Source organism: Perna viridis, chromosome 7, assembly GCF_037379345.1.
Source record: "Perna viridis isolate PV_CMFRI_1.1 ecotype Kerala chromosome 7, ASM3737934v1, whole genome shotgun sequence".
Taxonomy (NCBI): Eukaryota; Metazoa; Mollusca; class Bivalvia; order Mytilida; family Mytilidae; genus Perna; species Perna viridis.
In genome coordinates this window covers 45284167-45299445 of record NC_142451.1, presented here as the reverse complement: position 1 = coordinate 45299445, position 15279 = coordinate 45284167, and the positions used below count along the sequence as shown (strand labels likewise).

The 15279-nt window shown below is 34.4% G+C and overlaps 2 protein-coding genes across 3 annotated transcripts; both read right to left on the bottom strand.

Moving 5' to 3' along the window:
- Window positions 1–61: 61 nt before the first annotated feature.
- LOC148612912 (BTB/POZ domain-containing protein KCTD7-like) lies at window positions 62–2909 on the bottom strand. The gene is made up of 2 exons (XM_088594789.1): window positions 2760–2909; window positions 62–1325 (listed from the first exon to the last, which is right to left on the bottom strand). Exons 1-2 carry the CDS (start codon window positions 2868–2870, stop codon window positions 585–587), a joined length of 852 nt encoding a protein of 283 aa, XP_088450915.1. The 5' UTR covers window positions 2871–2909; the 3' UTR covers window positions 62–584.
- Window positions 2910–10632: 7723 nt separating this feature from the next.
- Window positions 10633–15150, bottom strand: LOC148612911 (large ribosomal subunit protein eL28-like). Of its 2 annotated transcripts, none has more exons than XM_088594787.1 (5): window positions 15092–15150; window positions 13292–13392; window positions 12420–12543; window positions 11356–11474; window positions 10633–10761 (listed from the first exon to the last, which is right to left on the bottom strand). In XM_088594787.1, exons 2-5 carry the CDS (start codon window positions 13373–13375, stop codon window positions 10672–10674), a joined length of 417 nt encoding a protein of 138 aa, XP_088450913.1. In that variant the 5' UTR covers window positions 13376–13392; window positions 15092–15150; the 3' UTR covers window positions 10633–10671. The 2 variants fall into 2 exon arrangements, with proteins under 2 accessions (XP_088450913.1, XP_088450914.1); XM_088594788.1 differs by having other exon boundaries at window positions 15101–15124.
- Between the last annotated feature and the right edge of the window lie 129 nt (window positions 15151–15279).

The following is a 15279-nucleotide window of genomic DNA, read 5'->3' as shown; positions in this document are numbered from 1 at the left end:
TTCCTCAATCTACCACAAGTTGTTAGCAATTTAAAGGCATTTGAACGAAATCTAACACACACAAGGCAAATAAACTTTAATACATGATAAGGTATCAACAAAAATAAATTCTGTGACACGAATATACATTGTATATTTGTGAAACTTACGAGTAAATAAAAATTCTAAAATCTTAACAAGAGGAACGAATAACTATGACACTCTTACATGTAACTCATCTTTATGATTTTTCTTTTATCTCATGTAGGATCTGCTAAATAAAATAACAACGCAGCTAATAAAACAAATCATAACGAAGTCGTATTTAATAAAGCACTATAATATGGACCGGGAAGATATGGTGCTGTAAAACAGTATAACGATAAACGGTTTGTGAAAGGTGCAATGATGTGATGTCAGACTGTAGACATTTACAATTCACAAAGGTGACTTAGGTCACTACATTATTCAGCAAACCAACAAAGTACATTGCTGAATAAGAAGTGTATAGTCTCAATACAACAAACGCTCATTTATGCCATTCGTATCAAATTCACTGTTGTTTCTCAAAACCTTCGACTTGTCTATAAACCACCACTCGAATCTTACATTTTCCACCAATGAAATGTGACAGTGTAGCACATTCGTGTACAGTTTTCTACACGGACATCCCCTGTTTCTGGTGGAGTTTCACACTTATAGCTACACTGACCATTGGTTTCCATAGTAATGTTAAAACCTTTTTCCTGTAGGTCAAAAGTTATGCAATTCACAACATCTTTTTCCGTGGTGTGTTTATTCCTCCATGGACCGAAGGCAACATCACATACTTTCTTGGATCTATTTTTAGGTTTGAAAAAACACACGTGGTTCTTGTCGAAGTTCTCTAAACGCGTCTTTTTGTCCTTTGAGTGAAGCACAAGGAGAAGTGAGGTAGTTGTCTCGGTGTTTTTCGTGCTGCATTCTGATATCTTGTCCATGACTGACGATATCAGTTTCTGATAACCAGTAAATTGTGCTCGATAAGCATCTCTATGAATTTGTGCTAGGAGAGCAGGGCTTCTTTCGAGTTGCTCCACCATACCGTGAAGTCCAAAGTACACGGCTTCACGATACACCGTATTAGCTACCTCAGGTGGTGGTATTTGGCCATATCGTAGGTAATTTAGGACATGAACAAAGTTTTCGCCGTCAGCATCAATGAAGTACCGTCCGTCTTTGTCCTGGAGGGCTTGGTAATTTCCACTGAACATGGCTGCTAACATTGTCTCCTTATTTTTTGTGAGAGTAAGGAGACTTGTAGTGAAATGCCGTCCGCCTACATTTAGTTCTATCACACCTGGAAACTGAAAAGAAGAGAAAGGTTCGTGTAAGAAAAGTAACGATATTCCGCCTCATTGTACACTTGCATATTTATATAGAATATGTGTGACTATATTGTACGTCATGCACGCTTTGAGAAAGTTCTTTTGTACTTGGTGTTCTGAAGTTAGCATTTGATGAAAACAAGTAATGCAGTTTTTCATTTATTTACTATTTCGGACTCGGATGCAGTTGCGGATATGCGTATAGAGATAACCGTCTTTCGTGTATCACATATATGCTCCTTTATTCATTTTCATTCATTTTATTTTTATATCAAATACGGCTTCCTTAATTTGATTTCATCAAGAAGTGAAACGGGCTACGCTCTCCAAAATGTTTTTTTTAATGGAATCTTAATTTTTCACCACCCCCCCCCCCCAAAAAAAAAAAAAAAAAAAAAAAAAAACTTTTTTAACCGATCGCTTCGCTCGGTTTTTAATTCAATTGACGATACTTAATCTGAAATCCCGAATCCGCTCGTAATAACCTGTATCCACGTGTTTTTTCTTCCGTATGCTGTAATCATTTAGTTTTGATGATGCCTTTTAACATACGACTTGTCGGTCAATATAACACATGAACTGTTTTTACAGTAATTAAATTTGTAGACTTAAACAAAAAATACATTTAGGCAATTTTCAGCATGACTCTATAAAATACCTCTTCACATCAATTCACGATTGATTTAGATTGTACATTAAAGATATGTTTACAAGGAGATTAACAACTTAAACTGACCATTGTAAATAAAAATGTGATACAATTAGATTAAACTCTGGACAGTGTATTTATTACACCAATGAACAATATAATCAACGATTTCTTTCGTGTCCAACATAATCTTAAGTGATAAATTGCCCTTGGCAACATTCCATTACATGTATACATTAATATGTTCCTGCTCTTTGCGTTGTATAAAAGTGTGAGATACACATGTATATAGTTTCATGTCGATTGAAATATTAAACCCATTCACATGATTTATTTACCCTAAAATAATAAATTTATTACAATGTGTATATCGTCAGGGATTTTTGTAGTCTACTATAAAAATTCCTCGATTTCGTATATACGTAGTAAGTTACAAGTATACGAGTGCATGTACATATCAACGATTATGTTTTTTAAAGATATGAAACATTGTATACACATGATACCAGAGACTTATAATTACAGGTCTATGATAATATATACATAGAAAAGAAGAACTTAGGTCACGGATAATCCACGGTAATACAAATATTCCGACATCTTTTAGACATACGCTTGTGTGTATCAGTAAGTGACTATATACATGTATATTTACACAAGGATTTATAAATAGTACAATCAAAGTATAATTTAAGCAGTATATTATTTTAGTTAACTGTGTACTTTTGTATAACAATTTATAAAATCAAAATCGTAAAACATACCTGTGGTGAATCTGACATTTCAATCAATTTTTTGGCTACCAAAACAACGCCATGCGATCGTGTTTGTAAACAAAAAACACGTGACAGAAAATTTGTCACGTGACTGACCATCACACCCACTTAACCTGATAGGTACCAGTATCGTATTGCATATCCCTGAGTGGGTCAAAATATGGATGCTATTAAAATTATAGTGCATTTTCTTTTTGTCTCTCTACAAACTAATGTTTTGTCAAAAGATATGAACAATGACTTATTAAATAGAGCAAACATCACACTGTAAGATGAAGAACTTTTTTTAAAGGAAAATCTAACATCATAACATAAAAATGTTCCACTGAAAAGGTTGGTTTGATGAGCGCAAAACGAAAGTGAAAGTAGGGAAATGGCTATTTATAGTTCAAGACTACTTTTCTGTCCGATCTTCGTGGACTCACCCTATTTTCTTTGCAGGAAATTATTTTTCACATGTTTCAAATGCTACATAAGTGAAAGTTTTATTAAATCAATTTACATATTTTTTTTTAAATCCTAAAAATATGCACTTCACTGTAGAAGTCTATGGGAAAATTAATACGATACCGAGACCGATAACATGGCCCTGGGCAGTTGAAACCTGTGTCAAGTTCAATTCTAGCTTTCACAGTTGTGACCAAACCATAGTGATGCCACGTTCCTCGCACGTTAAAGAACCCTGCAGTGGTATTCAATAGGAGTAGGAACCTTTGCGTTCAGTCACAAGAGGCAAAATTGGCCGATCCTCTCCCGGTTTCCACTGGCAATCGAAATTCGTCGATCCTATTATCCTTGTCCTGCCCCATTTCATCATCATTTCAAGTTCATTTTATCATCCATTTCACATGTTCATCGCCCGGATATAGCCGAAATAGTGCTGCTTGGGCGTTTAGCAACAACAATTAATCAATCAAGCATAGTTGCAACACCGTATGAAATCTAGATAACTCAATGGATTAATGATTCAAGATTGAGGCAAAAGCGGAACCAATGATGGTCTACCTTTGATGACTCGTTACATCGATCAAACGTCTCAATAAGATATAAAGCCCAAAACAGCAAACCTAGCTTATAAGTGCCAGTTGGTTGTATGACACCTTGTGAGATCCACCTAGAGCTAAACTGTTCTTAAACGGGCAAAGTCACAACCCTCTACTTCTAACAGGATCCATTCACTTAAAGTCAAGTTCATGTTATTATCCGTTTGCTAGTTTCTGGCTCCTGTTTCCTAAATGGTACAAGTCTCAACCCCCTAAATGAACCCCATCCTTCCTATGGTATGGCACCTTGTGGTGCGATATAAAAGAGATTTGTACACCGGTAATCAAGTTATTGTCCCGACACCAAAATGTCAACGGACATATTTTTCGCCTTTCAAGGACGAGGACTCTAATATGGAGACTTCCGTGCTTTCAAACCGAAGCCTTCAAGGACAATCACTTTAGCTCACTGTAGGCCATGTAAGCTTTTGCCTTCGTTGGGCGTCCGACATCGTATGTCGCCGTCGTTTATAATTTTTCGAACATATCTTCTCTGAAACTACTGAATTAATTTGGATAAAACTTGGCATGATTGTTCCTTAGGATATCCTGCACAAAATGATCCTTTTGATTTTTGATCCGTGAAAACAAAGCATGGCCGCTGTTACTAAAATAAAACATAGGCGTCAGACAGAAGTTTTTTTTAAATATATCTCACCAAATTCTGACTTAAGTAAAAGTGTTTAGCATGTTTGATATCTGTGGTCTACTTTTGGTGAAGATCTGTTGACCCATGTTGGAGTTATTGCCCTTTTTGGCCATGTTTTTGCTGTTTTTACTTTCAAAAATCGTCTCCTCAGATACTACTCTACTGAATTCAATGAAAGATAGTGTGATTGTTCCCTAGGGCATTCTGTACAAAATGTCCCTTTTGATTTTTGATCCGTGAAAAAAAACATAGCCGGTTTTACTAAAAATAGAACATAGGCGTCAAACAACAGTTTTTTTTACATATATCTCCAAAACCGTCATGTTTAACCAAATTCTGACTGAAACTACTGTACAGAATTCAATGAAAGTTGGTATGATTGTTTCTTGGGGTATTCTGCACAGAAAGATCGTTGGGATTTTTTATCTGTGAAAAAATTTTGGCCGCTATTACTAAAAATAAAACAGGGTGTCAAATACAGCTTTTTGTAAATAACTAAAAAAAACGTTGAATTTAGCAAAATTCTGATCTATGGTAATATTATTCATCAGAAGAAGACGGCGCTATGCCGAAATTTTCAAAATGATTCGTCGCCGGATGTAGGAGTTGTGGCCCCTAAAACAGATCTATTGTCATTTTTCAATTTTGAAAATGTTCTCTCAAACCATGCGAAAAAATTTATTGAAAGTCGGCATAATTGTTTTTATGGTATCCTGCACAAACTGATCATTTAAAAATTTTCGTCGGTCAAAAAACATGGTGGTTGTTACTAAAAATATAACATAGGGTTAGAATGTTTTTTTGCTATTTTTTTCTCTAACTATAGAAAAATAATGAAGACGAAAGCTACTCATGAAGATAAACATGATATTCTGAGTTGATTGGCAATATTGAAATTATTTTTAGGCGGCCATTTTGCGACAATTTTCACCAGTTACCCGGATTCCAATGATTTGTGGTTTCTATAGGAAACATTGGGTTCTAAATTGAATGGTGATGACGAAGGCTTGTTCTGGACGGCCATTTTCACGCTTATTTTTATACTTTGATTTCAACGATATTTTGTTTGTATTGTAATTATGGTCTCCTGAGTTGAATGGTGATGATGAAAATGTTGTAATGCCATGGTTAAATTCTTATTTATGTTCTTTTTCAGCAAATGTATACTGGGCTAATGCCCCCTCCGACCTGGTGGAATAACAGGGCACACTTTGAAGGAATTTCCAACATTGTACAGAACTTTAGTTACTAAGTTGAACTTAGAGCATTCTATACTATGCTTTTTTCAGCAATTTTTTTTGTCAAACCAGACAGACACTTTGAAAAAGAGGAGTGCCAGCCGGGTTTCCTCAGAAAAAGGGGTTTTTAGGACATTGTTTGCCATTTATTGCCAATTTTACTCATGGAAATGACAATTTTTCCAATTAAAAGGGGGTGTCAACCCCCTGCATCCACCACTGAACTGGTTTGCCAGGTATATGAGCGATTCGGGCTCTTCGAGAACCCCCAGCGTATTTTTGTTTTCGTGCAACATACCATAAGAAACATTCGTTATATTGGATACCAAAACTTCTTAAATGTTTTAAGAAACAGAGGTACATTTGTATATTGCTAGATATGCCAGGAGAACAACTAGACTATTTCAAAACTTCTTAATACTGTTTGACTTACGAAAGTGCAAATATGGATCATCAAAAATTCAGAAGACCTACAGGAGTGTCATTTTTTCTAGTAGTCTTACCTACAAACTTGATTTTTGTATATCTTGTATACTACAATCAATTTATACAAGATATGCTTATCTAGTATTAGGTAAAGAACATGCTTATTTTGCGAGAAAATACACACCGATTCTAACAAGTACTCGGAGTCTGATGTTGAAATGTTTTACTTGACTCGGGACAATTAAGTGTTACAGCAGACCAATGGAATACCTGTGGGTACAAATTGTGTTCCACTCTTGGTCGACCACGCAGTTTCCATATCCGTATGAAAAAAGGTTTCTACAGGAATAAATTCAGTAAAAAAACTCCCACTGCTTCCAATGAAAACCCATATTTTAAGTGATGTCCCTTGTGAATAAACCTTTAGAAATCAAGCAGTTTTATGTATCACTCCTTAAGATTCATGAGCCAAGTTATCTTTTGCAACTTTCAAAACATAGGGTCCTGTGGCATTGTTTGGCCATTTCCATACAATTTGAAAATGTGCTAAATTTTAACCCTAGCTCCCACCACTGTTTAAAGTGCTGTGAAAAAAAAATTGAACAGCAAAAAGAAGAACTGCCATATTCTGAAGTGCAAAAATAAAATTTCTTTCAAAATATATTAAATTGAAAAAAATATTATTCACTCACATGGCCACTGGCCTTCTCTTGACCAGATTGTTCTCCCCAAAAGGGGCGGTCCTTGTGACGTCATGAATATTTACACCTACAAGAGCAATCAATACTTCCAAAATGTTTCGCATGATGCAGCTTAATATGACCGCAGAGGTGACACAATGAAGTGTTGGGGCAAAGATGGATACACCATTCACAGCTTTTGAATATTAACTGTGAAAAACGTTTACCACAGGATTTACAATTGATCAGAACAAAGTGGTCTCTTCTTCACTCGGATTCCTGAATGGTTCCATACACGTCCCAAATCAATCTCAACCTTTCTTAGGGGGTCTGGCACCTTGTGGTACGATATCATAGATTCATCCCCTTACCCAAGTTATCATCTGCATGGTCCCTAACAGATTAAGCAAGGATTTATTTATAGCATATATTTAACTCCTTGGATTGTGAAGTAAAAAACCCCAAAAATAAGTCACAGCATTTATTGTCACGACATCATGAAAATGTTTTTTTCTAGCTTCATGTTGGTCCATTATTCCTTATGGTTCAAGTGTTCTCCCCAACCTGACCTTTTTGGTATTGAATATTGTGGAACAACGTTATAGACATCCATATGCTTTTAACTAGATCATGGAAATGAAGAAACAGCGACATACACCATCACGCTTCAGTGCTTTTCTCTCAATTCAAAATGTTTTTTCTCTCCGAACAAAAAAAAAACAAAAAAACGCCATCATGGGTCGGGACAATTGAATTCAATGAAATGCTTGTCTTTTTTTCCAGGGGCGGATTCAGGCGGGGGCATGGCCGGCGGTAGAGTGCCCCCCCCCCCAAATATGTAAAGCATGGATTGTTAGGGGTAGGATTAAATGGTTTCAGGATGAAACTTTATTTTCTCGCTAATTTTACCACAAAGATATCTACATTGCACCCACTCTATAAGAATATTTCAAAAATTTTAACTGTGTGCCCCCCTGATCTAAAATCCTGGATCGGCCCGTTTTCCCCAATTCAATAACGGTTTGGGCAACAACCCCTAAATTTAATACCTAGCTTCCTTTTTGTGGTTTGGAACCTCGTAAATCTTATATGAAAGTTTTCATATGAAAACCAAGTGCCTGGCAACAACTTCGAGAATACAGACAATTACAGCATCATACTATTATTTTATGGTCCTATAAAAAGAGAAACTACTTGCCCATTCCTTCGATTTCATTTTCTGTTTTAAAGATTATTTACATATTTGATCTCCAAATGGATTACTAACATTTGACCCTCACGAGACCATCTGATACATTACTTGAAATTTAAAGCTCTTTACAAACGTTATTTTGACTTTCCGAAATTGACTTGTGATACATGTTGCTGGCGGCACAGGACATGTTTACCCTTCTGAATCACATTATGTTACTTGTAGGAGTTCATTTTGCAGATGCTTTATTTCCTTGAATATGTTATTTTCTTTATCTTTAGTAATATATAATTGTATTAATATTTTAGTATGTTGACTACATTAAATTTTAACCCTAGCTCCCACCACTGTTTAAAGTGCTGTGAAAAAAAATTGAACAGCAAAAAGAAGAACTGCCATATTCTGAAGTGCAAAAATAAAATTTCTTTCAAAATATATTAAATTGAAAAAATATTATTCACTCACATGGCCACTGGCCTTCTCTTCACCAGATTGTTCTCTCCAAAAGGGGCGGTCCTTGTGACGTCATGAATATTTACACCTACAAGAGCAATCAATACTTCCAAAATGTTTCGCATGATGCAGCTTAATATGACTGCAGAGGTGACACAATGAAGTGTTGGGGCAAAGATGGATACACCATTCACAGCTTTGAATATTAACTGTGAAAAACGTTTGCCACAGGATTTACAATTGATCAGAACAAAGTGGTCTCTTCTTCACCCTGATTCCTGAATGGTTCCATACACAACGTCGCAAATCAATCTCAACCTTTCTTAGGGGGTCTGGCACCTTGTGGTACGATATCATAGATTCATCCCCTTACCCAAGTTATCATCTGCATGGTCCCTAATAGATTAAGCAAGGATTTATTTATAGCATATATTTAACTCCTTGGATTGTGAAGTAAAAAACCCAAAAAATAAGTCACAGCATTTATTGTCACGACATCATGAAAATGTTTTTTTCTAGCTTCATGTTGGTCCATTATTCCCTATGGTTCAATGTTCTCCCCAACCTGACCTATTTGGTATTGAATATTGTGGAACAACGTTTTAGACATCCATATGCTTTAACTAGATCATGGAAATGAAGAAACGGCGACATACGCCATCACACTTCAGTGATTTTCTCTCAATTCAAAATGTTTTTTCTCTCCGAACAAAAAAAAACCAAAAAAACGCCATCATGGGTCGGGACAATTGAATTCAATGAAATGCTTGTCTTTTTTTCCAGGGGCGGATTCAGGCGGGGGCATGGCCGGCGGTTGAGTGCCCCCACCCCCAAATTTGTAAAGCATGGATTGTCAGGGGTAGGATTAGGTGGTTTCAGGATGAAACTTTATTTTCTCGCTAATTTTACCACAAAGATATCTACATTGCACCCACTCTATAAGAATATTTCAAAAATTTTAACTGTGTGCCCCCCTGATCTAAAATCCTGGATCGGCCCGTTTTCCCCAATTCAATAACGATTTGGGCAACAACCCCTAAATTTAATACCTAGCTTCCTTTTTGTGGTTTGGAACCTCGTAAATCTTATATGAAAGTTTTCATATGAAAACCAAGTGCCTGGCAACAACTTCGAGAATACAGACAATTACAGCATCATACTATTATTTTATGGTCCTATAAAAAGAGAAACTACTTGCCCATTCCTTTGATTTCATTTTCTGTTTTAAAGATTATTTACATATTTGATCTCCAAATGGATTACTAACATTTGACCCTCACGAGACCATCTGATACATTACTTGAAATTTAAAGCTCTTTACAAACGTTATTTTGACTTTCCGAAATTGACTTGTGATACATGTTGCTGGCGGCACAGGACATGTTTACCCTTCTGAATCACATTATGTTACTTGTAGGAGTTCATTTTGCAGATGCTTCATTTCCTTGAATATGTTATTTTCTTTATCTTTAGTAATATATAATTGTATTAATATTTTAGTATGTTGACTACATTAAGTATGTACAAAGTATATCCTCTCGTTTTCTGTTTTCATGTTTTTGGTCATGTACTTGGATTTAGAATTTTAGAGGTTTCTGAATTGTCCTTCGATCCTGATTTTTAGGTATAATTTTTTGCTGATATTTAATTAAATCTGTCGAAGTTTAAGAGAAGAAAAATTGTTTACAGGCAATAGTAACAACAGAGACCAAGTCGTAAGTTGAACAGATGGCGATAGCTTCCATGAACTAAAATGTAGCCAATAAACTAGTCAACAGGGGTAGATATAAAAATTAATTAGGGTGGAGAAAGGTTTTTTTTTGCCATCAATTGTTCATTTTGCAAAATTTTTAAAATATCAACAACAATGGTGAGGGTCCTAACTCTTTAACACTCCCTAAATCCCTTGTTTTTGAGTTAACAAGCAATGTGGACTTACGATTCCGACATACCCCTTCTAACCTTTTATTAAATGGTGGTATAAATTTATTGACTGTCAAAATTCTAATTACACAGTGAAATTCAGCATATCAAAACTTAAATTATTCAAGACATCAAGCCCCAAAGAGATCAATATAAGTATATCCCAAGGTTATTTTAGCAAACCATGCCGTAAAGAAAGAGTCGATCATTATCGAGTATGATTTCAGTATAGAGGTTAATGTAAGGACATAAATTAATTGAAGGTTTTTTTCATTTATTTTTTTTTTTACAAGAGTTTATTTTTTAGCTGCTTTTCTGCTTCCTGCTTTTCTTGCAGTAACAGGTCTCTGACTTCTGATCAAAGCACTTGCTCGTCGTACAGCAGCCTGTAAAAATAGATTATATTGTATCTAACTTTGGTGCCACTAAAATGACAAAAAAGAGCCATTTCAATTAACCATTAGCACAAACTAAAAGTAATTGGTAACAATAGAAGTCAACAGTTAGTATCAACAGCTACATTGTATTGTAAAAAATAAGTTTTGTCATTAAATTTCTGTACGAGTTAGCTTAGACATAGTCATTTGAGCATTACCATGTCACAACATGAGAATATTACGAGGATTGATTTTTTAATACTATGTTACTTGTACCGAATAAGTGTATTCAAATTACTTTTGCAAACACTTCAACTTCCATGTGTTGGCACATCAACTTCAATTTACCTTTGTCTTGGACTTTCAAATCTTTTAACTGACACTGTTATGAACTAAGAATTTTCCAAACCATTTGTTTGATACTTGGATAGTCTAGGTTCTTCCATTCAATAAGGTTAATTTGAATCTTTGAAGGTCATTGTTTGTCATTGATATAAGATCTGATAACAAAGTTATAAAAATAGAAAAGGTACCCAATGAACATTATCAACAGCATACAGCAGTTCTTCAAAATTGTTCTACTCACGTCTAAGAAGCACTTACCATTTTAAGATCTTTCCTATATTTGTTATTCTTGACGAATTTTCTGATTGAGGCCATGGTGCGTCTGGCTCCTTTCTTCAGCTCGACTTTATTGTATGATTTGACGGGTTTTCTGTATCCTTAATGATAAATTTTAACTTTTAAAATTGAAACGCATATTGTTTATATGACCGGATATAACATTAAAGGTTGCCCTATGGACCAAGACAAGTAAAACTCACTTTTGGACAAGTAGAAGCTTAACCTTATTTACCTAAAGGACAACTGAAATTTCCCGAAATACCTAGTATAGACAATACTTTGGACAGGCTTAAATTACTTTCAGACAAGTAAATTTTGCCATATTTTGCCCCTACAGGATCAGTTTAACAAAAAGTTAATGTCATTCCCTAAGTAATAAAAATTAGCAATTCTGGTAAATAAACATTTTGATTACTTTTCTGCTTAGTATCTGGACTTTTTAACATGATTTAAATAATTCATATTAAAATAGGACACCAAAATTACTGGAACAGTTTTAGATTATTATCGTTTCCCATTATTTTATGAAGTCAACAAATAAAGTGGAAATGTATGTAAATATACATTAAAAAATGATAACTGTAAAATCTATCTTTGAAAAAGAGGAATTATTTTTAAAGCTAAAGAAAATTATGTCTGATTTCAGAAAATTAAGCTAGGAAAAACATAGGAAAGGTACTCTTTGCCTTAATTTGGTATATTCATCTCCTATTAACTTTGACACCAAAACAGGAAAGAAAATCGAAAAAAAATGAACAACAATTCAATTCTCTTTCAACAAATCTTCTGCTAAACAATCACAAAAATGGTTGTTAGTATTACAGAGTTGTAATACACCACAATGCAGTGAATAAGAAATCAAAGGACCTACCAGATATATGTCTATTAAAATTGCTTTAGGTCTTAAAAAAAAAACACACACATATAGGGGAAATTGTAAAATGTGAGATTTATCTGGTAATTTCTAACTATTATCACGAGAGAAAGACAATAGAAGAACATGCTATTTTAATTATTAAGTCACCCACAAAAAATATACATACCTCTCTTGTTTTTTGTTACCATAACAACACCCTTGCCATCCTTGGCTGGTTCAACACCTAATGTTCTTGTGTTAACCAAACCATTGTAACGGAATGAGTTCTTGGCCTTCAAATTATTAGGCTCCTAAAAACAGAAAAATGCAGAAATCCACTACTTTAATGCATAATCAAATTTAGACTGAACTTAGCTATAAATCTGAATTTCTTAATAACAAGTGATCAGGGCACATGCAAAATCCTGGAATGAATACTTATTAAGGACCTTGCATACTTTGAAAACTTGAGCAGTACATTTCTTTGTGTATGCACTTACAGAACATCAGTAAGAGGTAATTGACAAATAAACATTTAAAAGGGTAACAGACTCAAAAATCTTTCCAATTCATTGCTTAATATCTATCTTATGCAGTATGTGAAATAACAATCTAAAATTTTAATATATATTTGACTATCATTTGAAACACAGTTTTGTCATTTTAAACACCATGGGGGTTTTTCAGGCGAGGCGTGTGAAAGGACAATTTTGCAACATATTTTGCAAGCCGTATGAGTTTTACTGTTGTAATGTATGACTCTTCTAATCAAAGAAACGTGATTGAAACACGAATTTAGGGGTTTGAGTTAGGATATTTCTAAGCAATTTTGACAAAATCGGGTTTTGGGACATATTTGACCTGAAAAATCGTGTTCGTGGGACAAACGGTCAAAACCATGAAAAACATGCTTAAATCGTGTTAGTTGACAGGTATGGATACATTTTCATCAAAAACTATAGAAAAATGTAGGAATATGAATGCTTACAACTTGAGGCAGACTCCCCCACCCCAACACACACACACAAATTTTAGTTAAAATAATCAGTGTTATCTTACGGTGCTGAATGTCTGTCTGTTGCCTTTCAGTAAGAAACTAGAGTTGTTTCTGATGACAAGCCACTGTAAATCTGCAGACATCATCTTGAAGGTCTACAAGTCTACAAAATAAATAAATAAATAAATATATATATGTGCTTAAATATACAATTTTCCCAGTATGCCTAAGAGTTTGCCATTCAACAAATACTTGTACACCCAACACTATAAATATGTGCTTTAATTTACTTGCATTAGTAGCTCTACTTGAAATTTGTACATTGGTTTCAATTCACAGACAGCAAAAGATGTGCATATCTAATATTCTATACTCCATATAAACTGCTGCTGATTTACATGTACATACATGTAGTGGAAGATGAAAGACATTTGCCGAAATCCATTTTTACAGTCATTTTAGTACATGATATGTAAATACTGTTGATTTGACCAATTTTTGTTGTATTTTTTTGTTAACTGTTACTAAAATATTGAACTGTATGTTTCCCCAATTGCAATTTTTTTATTGTAACATACATGGGCCAATTTTGACTCAAAAGAAGACTTTGGTAGGACTTATCATGAGGATCATTTCATCAATTTAATGTTTCATTCTATCTATTCTAGTTTTCAAGATATTGGTTGAAAACTGCTAAAAACATAATTTTTTGCCTATCAAGGGCAATGACTCTTAACAAGGAGTCGTCCGAAAACTCTGATCCCCACAAACTTGTGTAGGCATGATAATAACAATCATTTCAGCAACTAAAAGTTTCATTCTATCTATCATAGTTTTCAAGATATTGGCTGAAAACTATAAAGAAAGTCATTTTTCACCTTTCAAAGGACGACTTTCTTACATGGAGTCGTCAGACAACTTTGATCCCTTGAAAACTTTTGTGGGCCTTATGATAAAGATCATTTTAACAATTGAAAGAATTTGGCTAAACCTAATGATTATGGAGATATATGCGAAAAAAATACTGTCTAACCCAAGTTCTATTTTTAGTAACAGGAGCCATTTTTTTTTGACAGATAAAAAATCTCCAGATCAGTTCTATGCAGGATACCCCAGGGATATTCATACCAAGTTTAGTTCCAATTGGACAAGAAGTGTCAGAGGAGAAGAGTTTTGAAAATTGTTAATGATGATGGATGCCAAGTGATGGCAATAGCTCACATGCCCATCGGCCAAGTGAGCTAAAAATGCTATCTAAATTGAAAGATTCTTAAACATCTATGTTTATTCTTTGAAACTACTACAACATTTTCAAAAAATCTACTTCCTTTTGAAAGGATTATGATAAAACCATGCATTCTATGCCAAATCTTGAACTATTTGACCGATAAATTTACGAATATTCAGAATGTCTCTCTACTCCCACTCATGAAATTATCCTTAAACTCTACGAAAGTGATCGTTGGCATGGACTCCTTTGTTGAAAGGGGAGCCTAGTGCTTCAGCCTACAGTACAGGCTAGACTTACCTCTTAATTCTTTAAGCCAATGCACTATGTTTAGTATTGTTGTATTTCAAATTATACATCTTATTTTATTTTAATATAACAGGAATATATAAAGCTTATGTTAAGCTATAAAGTAAGTGTCGCCTCTACATGTTCCTAAGATTCACATTAACTCTCAACAAAATCCATGAAAAGGGGGACGACATCAGTTAAATAACTTTCTCATGCTATTAACACCAATAATACACCAAGTGTGCAAAGACGATTAATGAGGGTCAAAGTTTAAACATTCGTTACACAGTTCGTATGTTAGGAACTGGAATACAACTCAATTTCTGATGAAGATAAATCTCACATGTGGTACCTGTCTTTGAACAGTGAAAAAGAGGCATTTGTTGGGACTACTTTTGTGAAGGTTCCGGTTTTTTTTATCTGTACATGAAATTTATATAAATATAGCACAATTTCATGAACACAAAATGTTACGAGATTAAAAATAATTTTTGGTGTAGTTAAACAATGAAAAAAACTACTATATTAAAT